Source organism: Pomacea canaliculata, linkage group LG8, assembly GCF_003073045.1.
Source record: "Pomacea canaliculata isolate SZHN2017 linkage group LG8, ASM307304v1, whole genome shotgun sequence".
Taxonomy (NCBI): domain Eukaryota; kingdom Metazoa; phylum Mollusca; class Gastropoda; order Architaenioglossa; family Ampullariidae; genus Pomacea; species Pomacea canaliculata.
Window position 1 is genome coordinate 17,553,159 of NC_037597.1, and position 24,612 is coordinate 17,577,770.

At 38.1% G+C, this 24,612-nt stretch overlaps 4 protein-coding genes across 11 annotated transcripts in view; 2 read left to right on the top strand and 2 right to left on the bottom strand.

Moving 5' to 3' along the window:
- The window catches only part of LOC112569895, a 46,150-nt gene extending 45,523 nt beyond the window's left edge, over positions 1–627 (bottom strand). For all 3 annotated transcript variants that reach the window (XM_025247959.1, XM_025247958.1, XM_025247957.1), the window contains exon 1: positions 530–627. The gene's annotated coding sequence lies outside the window, so the exon portion shown is untranslated. The remainder of the gene's footprint in view (positions 1–529) is intronic.
- Positions 628–721: 94 nt separating this feature from the next.
- Positions 722–4,806, top strand: LOC112571247 (cyclin-dependent kinase inhibitor 3-like). Of its 2 annotated transcripts, XM_025250119.1 has the most exons (9): positions 722–852; positions 1,019–1,113; positions 1,486–1,538; positions 1,876–1,920; positions 2,342–2,564; positions 2,785–2,816; positions 3,218–3,321; positions 3,822–4,032; positions 4,274–4,806. In XM_025250119.1, the coding sequence occupies exons 2-8, from the start codon at positions 1,028–1,030 to the stop codon at positions 3,987–3,989; spliced, it is 711 nt and encodes a 236-aa protein (XP_025105904.1). In that variant the 5' UTR covers positions 722–852; positions 1,019–1,027; the 3' UTR covers positions 3,990–4,032; positions 4,274–4,806. The 2 variants fall into 2 exon arrangements, with proteins under 2 accessions (XP_025105904.1, XP_025105906.1); XM_025250121.1 differs by lacking the exon at positions 4,274–4,806 and having other exon boundaries at positions 3,850–3,992.
- A 4,448-nt stretch (positions 4,807–9,254) lies between these two features.
- Positions 9,255–24,612, top strand: part of LOC112571335 (serine/threonine-protein kinase D1-like) — a 53,466-nt gene continuing 38,108 nt past the window's right edge. For 3 of the 5 annotated variants that reach the window (XM_025250263.1, XM_025250262.1, XM_025250264.1), the window contains exons 1-2: positions 22,445–22,532; positions 22,658–22,943. In XM_025250263.1, coding sequence (XP_025106048.1) covers positions 22,809–22,943 — 135 coding nt within the window. In that variant the 5' untranslated portion in view covers positions 22,445–22,532; positions 22,658–22,808. Of the gene's footprint in view, positions 9,704–22,416; positions 22,533–22,657; positions 22,944–24,612 lie in introns of those variants that run through there. The other 2 variants (XM_025250260.1, XM_025250259.1) reach the window with 2 other exon arrangements.
- LOC112571336 (pleckstrin homology domain-containing family H member 2-like) lies at positions 17,106–22,415 on the bottom strand. Its single transcript, XM_025250265.1, has 2 exons — positions 22,066–22,415; positions 17,106–20,704 (listed from the first exon to the last, which is right to left on the bottom strand). Exons 1-2 carry the CDS (start codon positions 22,261–22,263, stop codon positions 20,486–20,488), a joined length of 417 nt encoding a protein of 138 aa, XP_025106050.1. The 5' UTR covers positions 22,264–22,415; the 3' UTR covers positions 17,106–20,485.

Consider the following 24,612-nt stretch of genomic DNA (forward strand, 5'->3'; position numbering starts at 1 on the left):
ATTTCTATTATTCTTTCCTGGCTCTCCTTTTATGTAATTGTTTAAATTATGTTCTTTAACCTGATTATTTTCATAATATTATTTTTAAAAAGTAATTTATTATATTTATTTGTAAGATACATTGTAACTCTGAAAATACTATCAATTGGTCATTAAAATTTTCTTTCTTTATATTTGTCTTTTTATAATTAGATCGTTACAGATGGTGATGCTGGCGGTGGTAGTGGGGAGTTTAGAGGGATGATCCCCTATATTTTACTATCTAATTTAACCTACGGATGAAAATGTCTACACTCACACACTCAAATATATATCTCTGACTTTGAATCAAGAATAAAGATTTTAACTGCATGTTAATTTATATATGATCTTACAATATGTATGGAACCATCCCTTTTGTTCCGTAGAAAGATTTAGTTTTTTCTTTACCTGAAGTTTTAAATTCATGTTTTAAAAGGTTATTTAACTTTATAAACTATGACTAAGAGTGCATTTCATCCAAAAAAATAAAACGACATATCAAGATTACTTTTTAAAATCTTGAACAGGTTGATTGCAGACACCTCAATGATGAAGTCTGTGGTTTATATGTTGTTGTTGCCCGCCATTTTGGATTGCTAAGATCGCTCATACGGATAGAATGAGAGTTTAAAAAAAATATTTTTTAAATCATATGTCTAATAACAAATAAATATATTATATATTAATATACATTAATATATAGTGATCATATATGATCTTTTAAACTTTCATTTCCCTGCCTTTGATTCATCGCCGTAGCACACGACTCTTCCCGCTACAACATCAATAGCTCCGAAAAGTGGAAAGAAAAGTCGTCTGCTGTTGAACGCTGTAAGTGACATGACATTTCATTAAAATATCACTTGAGTGTCTTTTTGATTTAAAATATTCTACACATATACTTACAATTTATCTTATTCAATTAAAATTGCGGAAACTTTTTATTTGATATTGTTTATATCGTTTCATTGCTTGGAAATTCCTCTGTCTCATGCAGTCTAGTAACATGTGTGAAGAACTCACGACGAATGCTGAACTACCAGAAAGAACTGTACATTTTGACGATAAAAATGATGACTTGGAGATAATGTGGTGAGTTAAAGCTCATGCAGTTTAGAAACACCTTAGCAAATAAATTAATAGAGTAGACTTTTGACCCTGAATTTATACAGGTCCGTGCTTTTGACTAATTAATTTGGTCATTATAGGTGAAGATAACTTAATTGTAATAATTACTGTAAAATAAAATAAACTAATTTACTATCATTTCATGTAATAAACTAGTTTATTTTGTTTTTTATGGCATCTTTTAATGAAATTATCGATAATGAAACGACAGAATAAGATAGATGTAGAATTAATAACAATAAATTTTTAAATCTTTGCATAACATTTCAGTAGAAGTTTTTATCACGAAAGTTTTCAGCATGTGTTAAAATAATTTTGACTGATCTTTTGAAAAAGGCTTCAAGAAAAGTTTCATGGTTTTGCCAACATTGGTGTGACCACCTTACCAGGTAAAATACTATATGCTTCATCATTTAAGTAAATTAATCTAGTGAGTTTTAATGTAACTTTCATATAAAAAATATATAAAGTTGAACAAAAAAATCCTTATATATTTAAATGTTGATATAGGTACATACTTTTCAGTAGACATTGTGCATGTGTATGTTTGTGAGAGTCAGAAACGATAACTTTACCCTTTCATCTTTTTTAGAGGTGATTACCAAAAAGAAAAAACCCACAATTCTAATTTTTTAACATCTTTCACATAGGGCGAATGTGTGAGGGAAAAACAAATGAATAAATAAGTTATTATTAAACTTAATCTCCTGATGTACTCTCTGGCAGGGTGCAGATACAAAGAGCAGGAAAGAAATCTTGTTAAAGATGTAGGTAAGTGTAATAGTAAAATCATATTCTCAAATACTGTGCAAATATTTGTGAATCAGAGCTGATGAACATAAAACTAACTGCAGTTAGTTTGGTGGCTTCTTTGCACCTCCTCTCTTGAAAATTATTTTAAAAGGCAACAACTTTGAAAATCAATTTTATATATCATTTTAAACAGATTAGTGGTAACTGTTGCTACTTTCATTTTTAACGTTTTGGATTGCACCTATCCTTAAATTGCCACTGGAAACTGAGCCCTACTGTTGTGCCATATCCCTGCCTCTTTTTATTGCTGGATGCCACTGTCAGGGGAGTGATGGGGGATAATGGATACTTACTCTGCTTGTCCTTTAATTAGTACATACTTGCAGCCTATCCATTTTCTGCAAGGTTGCTTTAGTAGATCCATGCTTATCTGTCTTAGAGAAAATTGTGCAGCAAAAAGTGACAGATGTCTTCTGCTTGGTGACCACCAGTGAGATGCAAAAGTTTAGAGTGAAACATCTTCTGCAAATGTACCAGAAATACAGTCTGCGAGTGCACCACCATCCTTGTGAAGATGGAGGGTTATTTCCTGTTCCAGAGCTTATAGCAATAATTGATAAATTATATCATATTATCGAAGATGAAGGAAACCCTTTGTTGCAGTATGTATACCTTCTGTCTTTAGTTTTGTGCAAATGTCATCCTGTCCCACATTTCCAAGACCAATCTGCTCTTTTGCATCACTTTCTCATATGGATCAACAAAACACCATTTCACTTACAACTTTGATCATGAAACACTAGAGAAGTTCCCTTTGTTTCATGTTGCTGAACTTGACTTACTGCATCAGATTTATTTTGTTCCATATTGATTCAATTTCAGCTGTGTTGCTGGAAAGGGAAGATCTTGTTTGGGTAAGATTTTCTTCAATCATTTATATGCGAGTGTTCATTTTTTATTATTTCATTGTTTATTCTTTCTTGCCTCCTATTTTAAAATAAATGTTATTACACAGAAAACATGTAGAAATACATATAGCGCATTATATATGGATATCTTGTTTGGGTAACATTTTTTCAACCATTTATGTGCAAGTATTAATGCATTTTGTATTGGAGCATACAAATAATGTTATTTGCAGTTATTTACCTGTCTTGTGCCTCTTACTTTCTGGGGGGAGGGGGGTTCCCTTCCCTTTCTTAGAAAGAAAACATACTGAATGTTATTAGATAAAATGTTGAGACAGTCAAAATAAAGATAAATCTGTCATACATAACATAATATATCTAAGTGATCCAATAATTTATGCTTGCAGTTCTGGCTGCATATCTAATAGCATGGCATCGCCCTCCATTGTCTTCAATGAAGGCAATAGAAACAGTTCAAATGTTCCGAATGTGTTCTGCTTTTAGTGTAAAGGTACATCAAAATTAATGTTTTGCATTTAACAAGAAAATATTGCTTTATATGTTGAAATATTTGCCTTACTCACTGTATGTTCAAAAGCAAACCACTATAACTACTCTGGAGAATAAATAAAGTGGTCTTATATGTCAAAAAATATACCAATTCAATATGCAAGTTTTTATTTCATCAAAAACAAATCAACATTTAAAGACACCACAAACGTATGTTATGTGAATTTGGAGAGACTTTGTTAGGATGTTTACCACATTCTTAAAATTTGTAGTCATTGTGTTCTTTTAGTGGCATTTATATTGTTCTTACAACATGGACACACTATTTTTACAAGCTGCATTCATTTTGTAACTTGTCGATATGTGTATCTTACTTTGACAAGCAATAAACATGTGCATAGTGCCAGCAGATATTTGATTGATGGAAGCTGAAAGTGAAATTTACATTATATAAATGCTGACACTGAGTTTTGAAATGGGTTATCTGTGAGCTTGTTTCAGCAATACAACTTTCTTGTGGACTTTCCAGCTGTTTTGAATGAATACAGAAAGAACACACTGTCTCAAATGGTAACTTCACCATCTCAAGGTCAAGAAACTTGTAATGATGATCCCATCCAGTCTGAGTTACCATCACAGAGTGAATCTACAAATAAAGAATATCTTTGACAGACAGCCCAACAGATTGTTTGCCCAGACCATAAAGTAGGAGGTATGGCTTAAATAATTGCTCTTACACAATGTAACAAAAGGAGTGCACATAATAAAAAAAATGGAAATAGCTGCATTTTGTTGTTTAGTACATGACAAAGAAGACTGCTGTTCGAGGTGAATAATTGTAAATATTAATATTTTCAAAATAAAATCCTTCAAGGAAATTCACATGCATTTCCTTAGCTTTCAGCACACTTAACAGAATCTAGCATACACTTTTTTCTTGTCTTTTTTTGTAGATGTACAGGAAGAATCATGCAACCAAGCGAGGCAAGCAGAAAAGAAATTACAAAAGACAAAAGCAACACCAAGTTATGGAAAGTGAAGTGTGTAGCAGAGAAGGGGTCGAACAAGGGGAAGCAGCAAAGGAAAATCTTCAGAATTGATCATAAATCAGAAGTTGTTGGCCTTGCCTTTATGTTTATGCGTCTATACGAGAATAAAAGGAGCAATAATATACCTTTCCCAGATACAGCAGATGAAACTTTCTTTAAAGATGACAATACAAAATGAGAAACAGACTCCAAATAAAATCCAAAGAGTCATCATTTTGATGGAATACTCAATGTGTTTCATGAATACAAGAACATGTAGTTTTTGTGGTGGTATCCAAAATGTTGGCAACATCTTAAAGAACATTGCAGAGGCGATGCTGTTTGAAGAGACAAAACAAAATGCAGTATTTTTGGAAGATGAATAACTTGATAATTTACGTTTGTGGTGTCTTTAAATGTTGATTTGTTTTTGATGAAATAAAAACTTGCATATTGAATTGGTATATTTTTTGACATATAAGACCACTTTATTTATTCTCCAGAGTAGTTATAGTGGTTTGCATTTGAACAAGTATACATCCTGATTACAATAACGGGAACAGTTAAGTTTATTGCGTTGACATGATTGGCCAGAAACCTAGACAGACTAAAACCTAGGTCTGAGAGTAGTCCTTGGAGCCATGACGAGCACTCATCCCATTGCAGTAATGAAGCCAATTCTCTGAAAGGCACTTGTGAGAAGACAGTTAAAAATCTTAAGCTGCAAAGTTGTTTTTTTTTAAAGCTGCAAGATGACCTGCTGTATAGCAAATTCCCAAGATCTCGCAAACAGGCCGAAACGGGAAAAGTGAATATGGTCAGAGCATCACCTTTATGCCGTTATTTGCTTGTTTGTTTGGTTTTTTGTTTTTTTTTTTTTTTTGTTACTTGTCTCTTGCTAAATGAGGAGAGCCTGGCTATCTTTCGCTGTCAGGGATGCTCATCCTGCTTCTGTCATTTGTCCAGGCGGCAACATTTTCTTGTTGGAAGTTACAAGTACGGCGTGTAGGGTCCGGGAGGTACCGTCAAAGCCGCTACGAATTGGATAAAAATTTGGTTTTAAACATTGGCTGGTTGGTAGATTGTCGGAACATAAAGAAAACTACAGCAACATTAACTGCTGCTACTTGTCGAGAGGTCTGGATATCTACCGTGGCGCTATTTGCAACTGATTTATACGCTTGACAAAAGTCGGTCAGACCACTAAAAGTCAGTCACAAGCATGTAGCTTTACACAAGCGGCAAACTTTTAGTTGCAATACAGCCTTAACAAATATGTGCAAAAAACACATGATAGATCGAGCTGCTTTGAAACTGAAAGCTGCACGCACAGAGAGAGTGAAGGGGGTGGAACCTCTATCAGCTGAACTGTTTTAGAGAAAATAGCTGAAATGCATTCAGTCTAGTCTTGGTGTACAAGTAAGAAATATTCACCTATACAGGCTTCCGACATCATACAGCATGTAAATGACAGAATAACATTAATGATGATGGTCTATTCTCCATCATCGAAAGCAGGCTGTATGCACTTTACATATTGAAGGTGTACGAGCACACTATCAGTAGGCATGAAGTGCGCAATATAAATTTATTCACTATTCATCATTCTCTATCACTCACGCACGCACACACCGAGGGAGGGGGAAGCCGATACTGATATCTATTGTTTCCCCGTCATGGTATTACATAAAACCTTCATCCTCTGTGCAGTCACGTGTCGCACTTGCCAAAGTGCCTGAACCTGGTTGATTTTTAGTCCCTTCCATGAGTAAACTATGAAGAAATTGAACTGATGACATTAGCTGGGGCTGGGTCAGGCAGTATCACATCTGTAGTTTACATGTGACCAGCAAGATATGATAGTTGCATCAGGAAGTGTGTATATCGAGAGGCCAAACACTCACATGGAGACAAAGAAGCACAAGTGTGCAGTGTGCCCTCTTCCTGACCAGCATCGGCAAGCAAGCAAGCAAAATTGCCTATGGCAGCACAGAAACGGGGGACAAGTAGGCCCCTTGCTATGTTGTGTATGGAAAGCATATATATGCATCGATGCTATTGCCATCCTGCCCACAGAAAGAAGTGTAAAATGGTTTTCAACTGGACTCCATGTCTGCTTTATTACCTGTAAATTTTATTCCGCTATGAAGTGTACATTATCAACACATCATGTACATCCTAAACATACAAAAGTTTAAAAAGCAGGGTAATAAAAATACGCATGTCAAGTTCCACAACTAAAGGGAAAGCATCCTGGAACAGGCCGCTTGTAATAATAATCATGGTGAAAGTTTCTATACCGCGGTATCTCGGCGAAAGCCAGGCTTTCCGCGCATTACAAACACAACAACACAACACAGACTAAATTCCTGTGGCTCTCTCTGTGAAGTTCATGGGAATGCCAGGTCGCTCCTCGGCCAGGTTGCATTCATAGACCAAGATGTCGGTGAGACAGATCGGAAAGTCACTGGACTAGAGCAGAGTTGATCAATACTCACAAATCAGAGATAAAATCGTCAGGAGAATTTCCACATGATCACAAAGCAGAAATTGCAGTAAAATGATACAGAGCATGACTGTTTGCAGGGACGACTTGTGAAAATGAAGAAACTGTGATGGCGTTAAACAGAGAAGAGTAATGGCAATGAGAGTTTATATTAAAAGAAGATAAACAAAAAGCCACAGGCGAATAATCAGTCCAGCACAATGCTGATGATGTCATCAAAAGTCTCAGCGGGTACAATAAGACAAAGTACCACAAATCCAAGCAGAAAACACAGATAGGCCTCAGTGTTTGTGAAACAACAAACAAGGGCTGGATATGCTCATCCGGCTGCTCAAGTAAAGAAGCTACTTAGACTTCAAGAATTTAATATGTAAAGACCTTTAATATACATCCATCCCCTGATCACCTTACAAGCTGCCCTGCCAGTAGAGCGGGCAGACATTGGCTGTTGGTTGGTAGACGCAACAGTTGACAAGGCCCACAGCCTGAGTCGGTCGTGAGCGGTGTTGAGCAGCTCCTGCATAGAATGACCATTCCACTCCACATTTTCTATCCAGTTCTTCCTTTGTCTACCTCGGGATTAACTTTTAATGGTGCCCTGAAGAACGGTTTTAGACAGAGTGTCGTGTCGACATGGCCGAACCAAACCTGCTTGTGCCGCTTCCCTGTTGTGAGAAGGGCTTCAAATGATTTGAGTTGGAAACACATCATCAGTCATGAAGACATTTCTGAAGGCAGCACTTTCTGATACTTCTACTGAAATTTGGCATTCATAAGGAACTCAAAGCGCACTTTTATCATAGTGATTGACAACATCTTTTGTTTCCCTTTGTTTGTTATAGCAGGGTAACTGAAAAGAGGTACCAACATGAACATATTGTCAAGCCAGCCTCCAGGATTGCTGGTTGTGATTTTTAGTCCTTTTTGGTTTGTTGCGCGCGTCAAACGGAATGATCGTAAGATCACACAGGGTCCTTAGCACCCAGCCGATCCACTCTTTGAGCTTCTGCCATCATGCAACCGCTATGGGACACTGACGACGAGGACAACACAGTTCCGCTCCGGTTTATCCCCAAATGCAATACTGTCCATAAATTGAGAAATGGAATTCAGTGTGTGTGTGTGAGAGAAAGGGAGATTGTACACACACGGATGGTAAATTGTCTTTTTTTTTTCGCTGTACATGTAGTACAAGGACAAATGTTGGTATCGAACTGATTGTTCACAAGGATCTATAATGTGTAACTGTGTTTGTTCAGTAACAACAACAAAAGTATGTGAAGTTTTTATCGTGCGCTCCTGCGGTTTAATCGCGAGACCTGACACCGGAAAAACTTGACTGATTAGAAAACAATGAGCAGGGAAACCCAGCCACTACAATCACGATTTATACTGTCTTGGCCCCATCCAGCCGATGAGGAAACAAAGCTTTCAACAGGTGTTTGCGCAATGTCTAGGATTTGCATTACCATGGTATCCGAGTTGTCACGCGCGTAAAACGGAGCTCTTTCCAGTCCACGACACCGCAGGGGGAGGAGAATGGCAACGTGAGGCCACGCGTCGGCGAAAGTTCAAATTTGTTCCAAAGTTTGAATCCGCCTCGTGCAGAGGCTGTCCAATTAATGTCGAGGATCTTCCCATGTGAAGGTGAGTGGCAGGTGAGAAATCTGACAAAGTGTGGTAACACACCTTTAGCTGGTGAATCGATCTGTTGCAGGTAAATGTTTTACTGGGGCAGTCGGACAGGTTTATTACGCTTGGCACCAGATGCTTATCTTCTAGGTTTACGAGCTAGGTGTTCTCAAACTAGGGTTGCTTGCTTTCAGGGTTGTAATTAACGGTATGACTTTATTTCTGAGTAAACCGTTGTTTTATTTGTTTTCTCTCTCTCTCTCCCCTCCCTCTCTCACTATAGAGAATACACATTAAGCGATTTAGACTTTTTGGAGATATTACTGCTCTCTCTCTTTTCTTTGAGTGAGTGCGCTCACGCGCATTAGCCTTTCATGTCTGTAACTGCGCGGTGACGGAGCGATGAAGTAAAGCGTGTGGATGTGATGACATTATTTCAGGGTTGAAATGTAAGAAACATAACTACTTTTTTCACAAGCATATCTGCAGAAGAATAAAATCTTTTGAACAACGGTAAGCCATGAAACACTTTCTTCCTCCCTTATCCCTACTTCTCACTCGAGCACACCCTCTCGCAGTTCCCACCTTTAGAAACCCCTTCCCCCATGAACATTTTGGAAGCAGCAACATTCGGAATTTTCTCCTTCTTAAAATAAACATTTCCTCTAAACTACTAGACCTTATTTTACTCTACAGCTGTTGCTGCCGTGAAAGACATCCAACACAGCAATGTGCTCTTTTACATTTTTGTCGGGGATAGTGGAATAAACTTTTTAAAAAAAAAAAGCGAGGAGGGTGGGGACGTAACAAGACCCCTGGTTATGCCTCGTGTTCCGTGCACTGTCTACTCCGCCCAACCTCAGTCACGCCTATCGTACTCAAATGTTCGCCAGGTGTCGCAATCGCTGGCCAGCCAACCGTAGCACTAGTACCCTACATATTACCGCAATACCCGTTCACAGGATCATATCGCACAATCCACCGTCAGATGCTTACTGGTGTTCATATTGGCCAGTCAGCGCTTTCTCCAGACCTTTATCATAACATGTCGGATCTTGAAGTCTGCAGTTCTGTGATTTACAGGGTGAGTGAATTGGCACAGGTCGAAGATTAAGGCAGTCGCCTCCCAATCGGCTATACAACTGATTAACCAGTACACGCGATGATATACTAAGCTCCAAGAGGCAGGTGTCGGAATCTCCACACTCCATCACCAGGTAAGATAATCTATGTCATCTTCTTGCCCAACTTGTTTTTACACGGAATAAAATTTCCACTTTCCCCAAATCTGTATTTCTCAAAATGATAGTAGCTGAATTATCTGTTACTCGGAAATCCAGATGGTCTGCCCTTATCTCCCTTCATTTGGTTTTCTTTATCTTCGTGCAGTGAGTGTCTTAACACCTTTCTCCGATTTCTTGTAATATCGTTGTGATTGTGGTTGTAGCAGTGCAGCTGGCGGTTACGGGAATATGAGTAGAAGCAGTAAATCTCACAGCACATCATCAAAGTGTGCAGTATTAAATGTCATGTGTTTCTCTCTCGCACTCATGTCTATTATTCGAGTGTTTTCCTCCTACATGCGTTTATTTTCTTCCTTTATTTTAGTGCCTTGCCGAAACAAATACAGTGATACCTCGGTTCTCGAACGCCTTGACTTTCGACCAAATCGGTATTCGACCAGGAAATTCGAGAAAATTTTGTCTTGGAATTCGAACAAATATTTGGAACTCGAACATCCGAACGTCCGAGATGAGCCGAGTTGAGCCGAATGGCGTTCATTCAGCCCAGCGCGCCTTGCTTGCGTCATCAGTGACAATAACCATCCCCCTTCCCTCCTCCCTCCACATTCATTCCCTCCTCCCATAAAGTTTGGTACAGGTACAGTAAATGAAACACAATTTACTGTACTGTACTGTACAGTACAGTACATTTTTTTGTTTTTGTTTTAATAAATACACTTTTATTTCTTATTTCTTGTTGAGACATGTTTTTCTATATATTATATACAAATTAGGCCAGTAAATAGGCATTTTCTGGGGCTTTGAACGAATTAATCCGGTTTCCATTATTTCCTTTGGGTTTCATTGCTTCGGTTCTCGAACAATTTGGTTCTCGACCGTCCTCCCGGAACGAATTATGTTCGAGAACCGAGGTATCACTGTACTTCTATACGGTCCCTTTGTAACACTCGCTGTTTCCTTCCTTAAACGAAACTGTACTAAGGTTGCCTTCGTTTCTTTCCTTTTTTTTTTTTTTTCTTTTCAACTGAGCATTTTATCAACCCGGCACTATTGTTAGTAAAACGAAATACTAGAACTAATTAATGGCAGGAAGTTCGGGGAATTTTTGGAGGCAGCGGCGGTCAAGTTCGCGCAGTCGTGTGAAGGCCATTGATATATCAGGTCCACCCACACTCTCGGTCTTCATGCATTATGTCGTGACGGTCACACCCTGGACTTGTGTGGAGTCCCTATTTCTGGCGCTGTGACGGGACAGTGCGTCAACCGGGGTACACCCTTTCATTCACAAATCTGTCGAACAGTCGGAACAGGGTCACACACGCACACATACTAGGTGGAGCAACACGAGGGCGCATGGGCCGCTGTGATAAATATATAGCAGCTGTGATTTAGACTATTTTGTACAACATTTACTCAGCTGTTGGTGTCACACGTGTTTTGTGAAAGTGTTTTTTCGATACTCTATATGATTTCTCACATACGTAGGTATTGTATGTGTGAATCAGTGTGAAATGTTTACAATAATATCGAGACTGCGCAAATTGTCACTCCCATGCTTGCAATATGCAATACGTCTCCCTTCATTTGTAATTTTGACACCCCACCATTGGCGGGTACAGATCCCTGGGGTAGGAAACAATTTAAGAATAAGGGACGGGGGAAAGTGAATACCTTAATCAGTCGGTGAATGCAGGGCCGCCGAGAGCCAGCCCGGGCCCCGGGGCAGACCTCTCCGGGCCCCTTGTACTTGTAATTGTAAATTATTTTCCCAGTATATAATGTATGTTTACAATTCGAATCTCAATATCTACACTCAAACTCAACTTCTGCATGTGTAATGCTTGGGTGTTCTGTCCTTAGACCTTTCTTTAAAAGAAAAAGAAAAGGAGAAGAAGAAAAAAAAATCCACTGACCAAGGCCGGGCCCCCTTGACAGCCGCGGGCCCGGTACACCAGACCCCCCTGTCCCCCCCCCCCCCCCCTCTCGTCAGGCCTGGGTGAATGGTTAAGGATTTTTTATGTTTCATGCCGTCAACTACAACCCGCCAGCCACCATCACCACTAACTCTATGGCACGTGCTGTGACGCTGGATAGCTCAGTCAGCCAGTGTTTTTGCGCTGAGCCCGAGATAATCAGAAAGCGTATTATTAAAAGCAAACAAACAAAAGAACATCAGATTAATGGAAACAATTTTGCAAGGGTCGTAGAGCAGTAGTGTTAAGTGGTATAAATTGTGGACTCTTGGCTTTAGCAGTGAGAAACAAATCAACAACCTTTACATCCCATTTAGTACAAAAAGAATCAACATGAAAATTTCCTTGAAGGTGGATAACCTTTCCAGGGAGTTATTGTTGTGCACAGCAAATATTGCTTGCAGTGCTTTCTTGAGAGAAGTACATGTATTGCCAGAATCTTAGAATGACTGTAACTTCTACGAAACCTGATGATAAAAGTAGTGTAAGAGTGAAAGCCAGCTCATCTGTCTGAGACGAGCCTGGCACAACCAATAAGGCCGCCCCGCCTCTGCCCACCCACAGGACGAAAGCCTCCGTCTGCAACAGCCGCTCTGTGCTCGATCAACTACATCAGCACGCTCTGGTGAAGTCTCGGCGCAGTGCACTGTCCAGGTGTTGCCAGCTTTTGACCTGCTTCGAAAATCTCGGACAAACCTAATAATTCTCCACAACAAAATTTCCAAATGACCATACCACCATGGAACAAATATATATTTATTAAAGTGTCTTTCAGAAAATGACTATCCGGCAAAAAAGGGAACGAACGGCCGATTTTCTCCCTCCGTTGAACAGCGGAGAAATAGGGAATTCCAAATATAAAATTACTTCTTTGAACAATACTGTAAAGCATCACGTTAAGGAACAAAAATGTGTTATTCAAATGTCCACCAAAGAAATAATAATCCACAGCTAGACAATAGTCATTTGAATTAATCCGTTGCGTTCTTTGGCCATTATAGTTCATTATCAATCATAGTTAATCAGGAAATATTAAGAATTACTAGGAACGCGCTTTGCGGTCTCTTTGTGCCTGATGGCAGATGAGTAGTCGACGTTCCCAAAGGTACCTGAAGGTAACTACAAAGTAAAAATAGCAAGTTTGTCAACTTTCATCATCCGGCAAGATGGATTCGGTCACTATCTGAATCTTCGCCCGAAATAACCATTCGCCCTACACAGTGCACATGCGCAAGAGTCAACGGTTCGTTTCCGCTGTGCGACGGGTCACTTCCGTAAAAGACAACATTTCATCGTCTGCCGGGAAAGAATGATTTCGAGTTTCAAAGGAACCGTAACTTACAATCATGTTCAAGTCACAGGTGCGCGCCTTTTCTCCGAAGCCGCCGTGTCCTGTACTCTTTCGCGAAGGAAGACAAATTGACCCAAATTCGTGACATATGCAGGACCATTTGACAAGAAACGCATTTTCTGTCACGTTACTCTTCTCCACTCCTCTCAGCTCTTCCTCGCTGTACTCAAGTTCCAAAGGGTTGGCACGATCCACTGATTCATGTCGCCACGCCTTGAGTTAGATAACCTTCCTTTTCAACATGACACCTTCTTTTTGTGCTGCCTCAGACCTGTGTTTAGGACACGAGTGTAAGTTAAGGCTCGTTTTACAACCCGAAAGTTTGAACGAAGATGATTCAGAACGTATATATATCTATCATTCATCTTGTTATCTCCCTTGCATTTTCTTTTAAAAAGAAGTCGAGAAACGCTGAACTGAGTAAATCGCGATCGAAGCCAGCTATGATATAAAAACGCAAGTGCACGCTCGAATGTTGGGATAGCACTCTTTGCACCAAGCCTCCATATTTTCCACGAGAAGAGGTACTTCTATATCAATTTTCAGGAGACGATAAAGTTTTTTGTGATCTCAGCCGGAAAGGCAAGGCTTATTCCTTAAGACCTTATTTCTGTCGTGTGACAGCATAAATCTTGGTTCGAAATCCTACAAGCGCAGAAAGACATCTTCAAGGACTAGGCGTAGTTGTTCTGCTGACGATTGCGTTTGGTCATGACAGTGCAATACTCTGCCACAAGCAGTTCAACAGCAGGTCTTTTAATGGTCAGATTGACTAATGTCATTGCAATTCGTCTTCGTTGTCGACGGCTGATCAATGAGCTAATTTTTTCACGGGCTAAAAAATAAAAACAAAACTAAACAAAAGCAACCGCGCGGATTAATCCGGGCCTTAGAGGCTCGAAATGAAAGCACTTTGGAAACTGTAGTAAAAGTCTATGAGGCAGTATTGTTGTTGTTAATGACTAAGTAACTCCGTTGAACCGTTTTCCCCAAATGTAGGTGAATAATCTCATTTCATTCTCGAGCCGAAATACACGCCTACAAACATCAAACATGTCAACGTCGTGATGTCACGTTTGTACAGATATCCTCAGCATAAGGTCTTCGCTCTTCAATTGGGTGAACCCTAGACAACGTGAACGTGATAATGTGGATACTATGGGGCGCCAAGAGGTGATTTTTCTCTAATTCTCTCTAACTATAAAATGCATTTTATTCTTATAGAATTCATTCTGTAATATACAATTTATTATATACGTACACAGTTCATTCTATATTTATACAATTTAATTCTATAGCTACACAATTCATTCATTCTCACAATGAATTGTATAGCTATAGAATTGTACAGCCATAGAATGAATTCTACATGCATAAAATGTAAAAAGGCTAAACAGAAAAATTCCCCTCTTGGCGCCCAATAGAATACTGTCTATAGTGTTAAAAAAAACCACGCTAGACCTTTAAGTAAAAGGTGATCTATTCCGTTTGCACTGTGGTGGCAATATGGCGGGAAACGTCATACCTAATTATGCTATGGTAGACTTGACATTGTGCTTGAACAAGGGCCCATTTTCCTCCTCGCTGTCCTGATTGTTCTCAGGCACTGTCTTGCGTGAGAAATGTCCTGCAAGCCCTATTACCTCAACTTTAGTCAGAGCGCAACAAAAAAAATCCCTGTAAATAACTTGACACAGACTCTCTACCCGGCTTTCGGGAGTGGTGCTTGTTAGAAACCTGATGTTCTTTGACCTTCGACTGAACTCAAGAAGGAAAGAAAGCAAGTATCTTTCTTTTTATCGTAGTCAGCGGGGAGGACGCTGTGCGTGTCAAGAAGGCGAAGGCGTTGGTTGTCTGTCTCCAAACTAATTAACCACAGGTGGATAAGGACTTCGGATAACCATATCTTGCGTCAACGTAACTTATCATTTAATCACATGAGCACTGGACGCAATGCAAGCAGTGGCGAGGATACACCAAGAGCCTACATCACTAAATTTTGGCGATGAAGAGTTTGTAATGTAAGGATTACAACAGTAGACCGTCCAGGAACCACAGAGGTATCATCAAATAGAATTAAGACACACGGTCAGATTGTCGACAAGCAACAAGTCCAGGAAACTGACTTCGGTAATGATCGAATTTGAGAGGTCGAAGTTCTCCACCCACCCACACCCTAATGATCGGGTACAACACTCCAAGATGCTGTATCCCAAAATACCCACTCTTTTTCCGTTCTCAAATGAACACTTCTACAAATATCGACACACGCAGAAAAAGATCAACAATACAGCCCTATACATGCGTGAGGATTGTGCACCGACGCGTCGACATTTTCGAGGCTACCGCCAATGTGAGCATCTGTGAACAGCAAGCGACCTCGTCCTCTGTATGCACATGGTGGAAGGTGGATTATGTTCCCAGTTTGGAAAATAGCTTCATGCGCTGAGATTGTTTAACATAGCAAAAGAAAAATGCATCCCACTAGAACTTTAACCTCTTTTAACGTTCACCGATAAAAAAAAACAGGAGGGTTTCCTACATATCTCGATCGGGCCTTCTGTACTCATTTGATCTCATCATCTGTTTGATGAATAATGTTTCATTTTTTTTTTTTTTTTTTTTTTGGTTCAATACAAGAACAAATTTTCTCGGCAAACGAAGCGTTTCACCGGTGCGTCTGTAGCAACCATTTTCTTGTCAACGTAACACTGGAACAATATCGGGAAAAGACAATATGTAATATTCTCAAACCTGGCGATTGGATACATTCAAACAGACAGTGAACTATAGTGTGTCGCAGGGGAATGTGTGGGAAATCCCAAGACTGGTATATAGTTTGCCTGCGCTTGAATAAAATAGTTCGTACCCGAAACATTCGGTGGTTGAGGTGTGATGCGTTAGACTGCACTTTTCACGGGGCCGGGATTTTTTTGTGAGGTCGATGCCCATCTGGTCTCTCTCTCTCTGCTTTACCTTCTCCAACCATTTATAGAGTCAAGTACCAGTTCTCGATAGCTGAGTCGACTGGAGGAAAGTTTACAAGGCAACACGAGTATCGAGCAGCTGACCGGCTGTCTAAAACCGAATGCATTTTTCTGGCAAAAGAACTGGAAGAGATCAGATGCATCTGTCCTTGTTAATGACAGCACAAGTGAAAACTGACTGTTAAGGAATATCTTTTGCACAGAACACACACATCGTTATGCTCAGCCTACTAAGGACAAACGCTTTGGGAAATAAAATTACTTATATTGTACTTTCAAAAACATGACACAGCACTTGGCTCTTTTGGTACAGGTATATATAATATTTTCTATTTCTTTTTCCATTTTTCTGGCCATTGGCAAAGACCTCATGCAAAAAACATATTATCATAACTGAAATAAAGTAAACAAAGACCAATCAATTTTAGTATCATCACAGATAAAAGAACATAAAAATGGCAGAGTGCTGACAGACACATCATCAGACAGATCCAGCAGCTGATAGTCGTAAGTAAAGCTACCAATGACAGTCTTTCCCCTCATTAAGAGGAGCGCTCCAAGTGCTAATATACATAATCATGCACATGCATGGACTCATATGCATGCACATGTAAGCAAACACTTTACCACAACCAATAATTTCCATAAATTACTTTAAAAATGACTTTATTACACACACACACATGCATGCAAGCATATTCTCTCTCTCATTTTAAAATATATTTAAAAATCACAACTCATTAAAAGCCACAGTGTTTGCTTTTACATGTGAGAAAGCACCATTTAGAAAATGTCCAGTTAATAAGTTCTAAAATATTCTAAAACCCTAAAATTTATGTCTACTTCAAATGCTAATGACATTCAAAATGCATAACAGTCATAAATACTACACTCGCCTTTACAGCTGGCTATTTTAGTGGCACTCCCCCAACCAGGCCCGTTCTTAGCCCCCCCGGGGCCCGAGGCAAAGGGTATGTGCGGGGCCCTCACGCCACGATCACACGGTTTTAGTTGGGATCTAAAGTCAATTTTTTCCTCAGGGATATCTCGTCTTTTATCATTGACAGCACGCTGCATACACATTACAAGTTCCATAGGCCTAGTTACCATATCAATAAAAAGCGCGGGGCCCCTTGAAGCGCGGGGCCCTAGGCAGATGCCTCGTCCGCCTGCCCCTAAGCACGGCCCTGCCCCCAACCCCATCACAATATCTGCCAATTGTTGCTCTTGTTTTTGGGTGTCTTAACAGTGTTATATGACGTAACATCTTCAAAGCTTTTTAAGCACCTTATGAAAAATATCAACGATAAAATATTTTCCAAAAGATTAACTGATCCCATTCCACCCTAAACTTTGAAATATGAAATCCATTCTGGAAATAACAAAAAATGGAATGGCTAACATATATATGATAAATGGAAAAAAATTGATGGGCAAGATGAAAACCCTTGTTTATATCTTAGCAAAATAAGTGTAAGCACAATAGAACAATAGCCCAATAGAACAATAGCCCAATAGAAACAATTATGCAAGTAATCATTATTATTAATACAAATGGCTCCATATACTGTAGATGTGCATGAAAACATGCATGAGCAGCACACATTAATGCATCTATGCATGCAGTATCACACCCACACATCATGGATACCAATCAAAAAGATTACAGACAATGCATAATCAAGAGTATAAAAAGACAACAAGAAATTCCCAAGAAACTTACAAAACAAATCCTAAACAGAATAAAGTAAATTAATTAAAGAATGATAAAATAATACAATGGACTAGAGTATGGGACTCGTTAACAATTCATCCATAAGATTTCTTTCTTTCAGCACAAAAACAACATTGATAATTGTACAAACCAACCCATAAATATTCTGCCTCTATATTAGGAAATAAATGTGATGAAACATTAGGTACCTAGTCTGACAAAAATCCTTTCTTCAACCTGAGTGTGCTAACAGGGCTCACAATCAGCTCTTTGTTGTTGAGACCACAACACTCACTGGTCTGGTGACACCACTAAGCCAGCTTTTTGCAAGCCAGATCTTGCGCATTGTGGTTTACAGCCTTACATGACCAACACATTATTGATAAAAAGAAAGGAAATTAACAATCTCTGATTATTACAAGGCTGAGACTAATATTAAGAGCAATATATTTGAATGCTTCTTCCTAAGTAATGTCCATTGCCAACCCCACTCGACGTTGAAAAAAAAAATATTAATAAAATTCCCTGAGTGAGACAGGAATAAAATGTGGGATGAGTTCATAGGAGCAAGGAATAAAAGAAAGATGATGTCAGTCACTTATCCATTCAATATCCATCTGGACAGTCCAAACTTTAAATAAGCTGCTGCAGCATCAAACCACAGAACACAGCTGGAAAGTTTCAAGAGAAAAACATAAGGTATAACATTGAAAAATCATATTTATGGTTCTGTTTACCTATTATCTAAGCATTACAACACACAAAATGTTAATCTCCCCAATGACAGAACCATAAAGAAGGCTTATGGCTGTGCACATATGTCCACACATATATATATATAGATATGTGGTGTCGAGAAGGATAAATTTTGGTTACTGTAAACAGGCCAATTTCATATTTGTGTCCATGTCTATAAATACCTGTGCATGGGTGTCTTTTCTTAGGGAGTAGGAGTGGGAGGCATGAGTACAGGCTGGGCAGGTAATATTATATTTTGAAATATGCTATATTTACACATAATCTCTATCAAAACTGACTAAAAAGATTGAATAACATTCATAAAAGACTCAGCAGAAACAAAATAACTGTTTATATGAGAAAGGTTAACAAACATTTCCTGACCAGCTGTCATTTAGAAAAAAAAATCCTCAGCTAAGATCTTTTGGGCATTTGGGGCATATTTTAATAAACACAAATGCAAAAGCTGCTTTCTGAACTAGGTAATATTTAGTGCATGTGTGTAGGTTTCTTTAAGCCTCCTTGCCAGATAAACATTTTTTATCAAATAAGCAATGCAGCATTGTTTAAAGATACACATTTTAGTTAATATTCATTTGCAAGTTCAATATTCTTGTAGCCGCCAGAAGAAATAGGCATATTGTGAGGTTAAGAAGAATATAAAAGATTCAATCCATCTTTTGTGCTAAATAAAAATAAAAGATACTACCATTTCAGAGTATCTCAAAATAGATGCTAAAACATACTTCAAGTAATGTTTACTTTCAACTTGCATTTAACTCTGTACAAGTTACTTAAACATGTATGGTTAAAAAAAAAATCACATACATTGACAAACGAATAAGAGCTCCTATAGTTAATAATATATTAATAAAATCACAAGTAAATTCCTATACCTTGCAACAAGCTCAATACACAATATAACAAAAATGTATGTCTTAAGACTTATTTACGTTTTTCCATCCCATAAACTATATATTTTTTAATTACACATGGAATATGAATAAAAGAAATGAAGGAAAATTATGGCAGGTACATGGGTTGAAGTGCCAGATATCATCTGCAATTGAGATCTCCAAAGAGTCTGCTACTTAGATGGAATGTGGTTATGATAAAAAAACAAAATAAAAATGAAAAAACAGCTTAATTTCCAAAGCAAGCACAGCAAGGTATTTACCTCTATAGCTGAAGCTATGCTTAGCAGAGTTTAAATTATTTATGAAAACAGTCTAAAGCAGGAATGGGTTAAAGTCAGATCCTTCACATGCTATATTTTATCACATCATTTAATTTAATGTTAACACTGTTTCACTGTTTAAATCTTTCTTGCAAATAATAGCATTTTACATGCTTATATTCAGACCAGACTGCAGATATAATATCTACCACATGCAGGATTAGAAAGACATAGGTTAACTGCCAGATAACAGGGAAAGAAAAGCAAAATTGTAGTATTCTTACAAACATCCATGGCAAATAAAGAATGAAAAAGTTTTTTCCTGAAGCTAAGTAGAAATGGGAAAAGCCACAATATCTCCTTGTTTTATGCAAGACAGTACCTTCAACAACTAGTCATGAGGTCATAAATACTTTCTTTTGGATATGTAAACACACTGATTAATTTTTGCACATTATAGCAAGAATAATAAAACCAGTTCAGCCTTTCACAAATTCATCAGTAGGAATATACTTTCTTCTTGGCTGAGAATGCGAGTACAGATAACAAGCACTTTTTAAAATAAAAGAGAGATTATAAATTCAATCTATACCCATCACCTTTTCATCCACACCATTGTTGTTTTATTTCGAAAGAAACTTTTGCTCAGCCACCATAATGAACCCTGATGCGTGAGCACAACCAATGAGTTTTAGCAAAAGCCACTTTATGTAGAGGCTTTTACTAGCAAGCATTAGCATTATATTTCTGTCTAGGAAACCGCTGCTCACTTTTTTTTTAAATATATGGACCCTAATTGAAAATATTTGTTTTTATCACTGGACGACACAGGCTGCTGAACTTGACCCATCCCGGCCAGCAACCTTGGCAAAGCAAATAGCCTGCATCCAACAGTTTTGACTTAACTCACTGTCTGCATGAATGTAGTATGTTCGTCCATTTTCTTTGCTTTTAATGCAAAATGCAAACTGTTTCTTATCTATGCTGGTCTCTGTGATGTCAGCATTTGACAATGGAATTTTCTTAGGTGTTCCCTGTGGAAGAATGGCAGAAAATAGTAAAATAATTTACTAATGGTAAACATGAATGGTGAATACAATTTTTAAAAATCCATAAATATTGAACAATAAAGTAGGTTCTTACAGTTCATATCATATTACTCTAAATATTAAATGCAATACTTTCTCATCAAGGTAAACAAGAATGGGGAATAAAATTTAAAAAGATAATAAACAAGATCTATACAGTTTGTATCACATTACTTTAAGCATTAAAAACAACATTTTCTTATTATGCTAAAGTAGTATCAACAAAGTATACAAACTTGAAACAAATTATAAGATCCTCCATTCCTAATAACTAGCAATGACAATTTTGCTGTTTGGGAAGTATAGCTGACTTTGCCTCACGTGTACTAAACAAATCATCTGACCATGTATCAGCACACTTTATTCAAGCTCACTGAAATTCAAGATTGCTTTCAAGTAGGAAAGTATAGTAATTGTTGGACATGAATTTTGACTTTGTAAACTGTTCGCATTAACTGGAATTTCATCCATTCTATTATTGTGTTGTAGTTTTCATATCATCATGTCTCCAAGTTTTGAAGACTTGTCTTGACTGTGTCTGCCTTTTGAGAAAGCATGATGCATATGAAAAACTGGGTTTGTGTGCAATAAACTGTAAAAATTCTTAGCCAATTTTAACATATAGTGACAAGGAAGGTTCATTCAGCTTTGCAAAGTCCTTCTATGTTTTTTTTTTAACACACTGACAAGGTTGGCCCGACAACATTTTGCGCAACAATTGTCATACTGAAGGTCTGAAACTCTATGTAACCTTGTCCTCGGTCACGCCAGTCTTCTTCACCATCACTGTACTGTTATTTGATATTACGTCATGAACACTCGCGTTGGAAGAATGCTGATGATGTCACTCAGTTACATACAAAACATGGCGGCCTCAGTGAACCAGCCCAGACCTGTGTTTTAGATTCGATAGTAAGTTTTTGGAAACACAAAATTTTACGGAAACGATCCAGCACGCTGGTAACGGTCATTTTAGCCCAACTAGTAGAGGTGCTTTAACCGTTGATAATATTGTAACAAAACCCTCCAAACAGTGTACACCCTAAAACTCTCGCACACAATCTTTTCGCACGGCTTGTTTATGCCAGAGTGAGTCATTAGTCATTGTTATTAAAATTTCATCAAATGAGCCTAACGTTTGTACTAATGGCGAATATAAAATTAGACTATAAAACTGCATCTGAGCTTGGGTCGGTGTAAATCGTTCATATTTTGATACGGTCTAGGCAATCTTATATTTAAATACATATTTATATAAATAATGACACAAGAAATGTTCTTAAACCATACCAATACCAAGAGCCTACCTCAGGATTTGTGTAATACAGAAGATCACAATTTTTCAGGACGAAATAGACACGTTTCCACTTTCTCGATAATCTTGTTCTTTTCATCAAGTATCCTTTGATCTCATTTGGCTCAAGTTCACTACCAGCGTGACTTTCAGAGCGATTTGATAGACTGTTTGTGTGACTCCCGGATACTGAATCTGTGTAGGAAGCCATGTTTTTCTTCTACATGACGCACCTGTCAACTATTGCCTCCAACGGATATAGTATTTGCCGTAAATTATTCTGTAATATATATTTGTAAAATTATCAGATTTATTGAATAAATCATTTCCAATTATTTACTTAAAATGACAAATACATTACGATGTGACACTGAAAGTAAATGTTGGGCCAGTGTGTTTGCGACAAGCCTACAAGCGTGGATGAGTCTCAAAGGACCAGGCAAGTCACCTGTAAATGTATACACTCTTCAGCAACCCATGGTAAGCAGGGGTATTGAAACTTTCTTATAACACATGGAGCCGTTTACGTAAAAAGTAAATTGTTTTCGTCTAATATATGTCGCTGACGGGTGTGTTCTGAGGCCGTAGCTCTGGATGCGTTGCAGATTTTCCAGGAAGACTTGTGCTTCGTGTTGTGAGACGCTGTCTGTCGTAGCAGTGTCTGTCGTCTCTGGGCGCCATAGCTCGACATTGCAGGTGACTGGCAGTGAAGAGGAGGCGACCGTCACACACAACACAAGCAACGCATGTTTCAAGATGTCGGAGGAACTAGGAAAAGGGAGATGTACATTTTGGATGCAGATAGGATTTATGCGGGAGCAAGTCGTTTGCGAAACGGACATAGCACTGCCAGCTTTAAAAGAACTCGCTTGTCAGTTCGTTGACAGAAAGGTAAGCTCAGACTTCCAAGCCTTTGGCAACGATTTTTCTTGGACGAGTTTCCTCGTGCTAGCGATTGTTTTGACTGTGTGTGTGGCCACGCCCAGGCATTTCCAACTCACTCAGATGATACATTTTATGGCAAGAAATTTTATCAGTTGAATTACATTATTCAAAAATACTTCATTTTTCATAAAATATCATATTATAAACCACGAATTTAGAAAACATGGTAAGAGGCCTCAATGTTTAATACTGTTCTAAACATGTATATGTGTCACTGAAGAAGACAAGCTAAATGATTTTTCTTTAAATTCATTAACAATGATGCACATTCATAAAGTTTACCCATCTAATGTCAAAATGTAATAATGATAGATGACAATTGATCTTACCAGCTAATAATCATGTGTATAGTGAGCCACTGCAGGAATTGTAAATCAAACATTTTGTTAATTATGTCACAAAGACCATAACAATACCAATCAGTGTTCTGATAAGTTTGTGTTGATGAAGTAGATCATAGTAATAATTTAGCATCTTTTGAATCACAGGAACAAGATTAAAAACAAAGTTAGAAGTCGTCTTATAGTAAATATGATTAATGCTCAGTTATGGACATTAAATTTTTGAAAGAACTTTGTTCCAAAATCTGGCTTTGAAAGCACCAATTTTTGTGTTTTGTTGCAATTATTGTTCTGCTGGTGCATTGTTCTGTTGCTGTTTAATTAAGTATTGTTTAGTTTGCTACTGTTGCAGTTATACAGAACAAAACTTAAAAGAAAGTGGTCCTGAACATGCTACACCACACTCCTCTACTTTTACACTTACCAAATTAGTTGCTAAAAGGAAGCTACATTTTTTTTCCTTTTGCCAGTCTGTGCCAGAATGCTAACTTCTAATCACATTTCCATTCACCAGAAAGACATTCAGAAGCAGTTTATGGGGAAAAAAGTAGTTGTTTTAGAGGCGTACTGTGTCTTTAAAAGACAATAACCCATTTTTTTCCTAGCACTGTTTAGTTAGTTGCAGTTATTCTTTTTTCATTGCTTTGGTTCTGTTCTAACCAGATATTTATGCATGTTTATTTCTTTTATTTATCCCACGTTCAGAAGAAAGTTGACAAAACCATTTCATTTACTTCCTGCTTATCATGCACATGCAAATGCAACATCATTACATAGTTTTTGTCCATAGCTGTAGCATAACTTTTCCCCATCTATATTGTGCGCCAGTATTATATAATAATATCTGCTTTTGTTGATTCAAGTGAAAAGATTACAACTTTCTACATGTATCTGCTACAACATATCCTGAATCAACATTTGCAAACAGTGAGATCACCTTCCTTTTCTAGTCATGATTATTTATGCCTTTAGTCTGGGCTATGAGTTCCACTTCTGGGGTAGATGTCTGTAATACTTTTTGGGTCAGATTTACTCCGTGTATAATAGAAGTCCACAATTTCCACACCGACTGCTGACTTATCAAAGTGCTTGCTGCCTAATCAACAAGTGGATGCTGTCTTTTCTTCTGCTTTTCAGTGCCATTTGGTCTTCATGTGTCACATTTTTCTTATTGTTATTCATCGGTGTCCTTTTTTCATAAATGAGTGAAATGGGTGTCTGAGGAAGTACCCCTGTCCGGTCACCCTGGAATCATTTGTTGATTTTCAGATTTG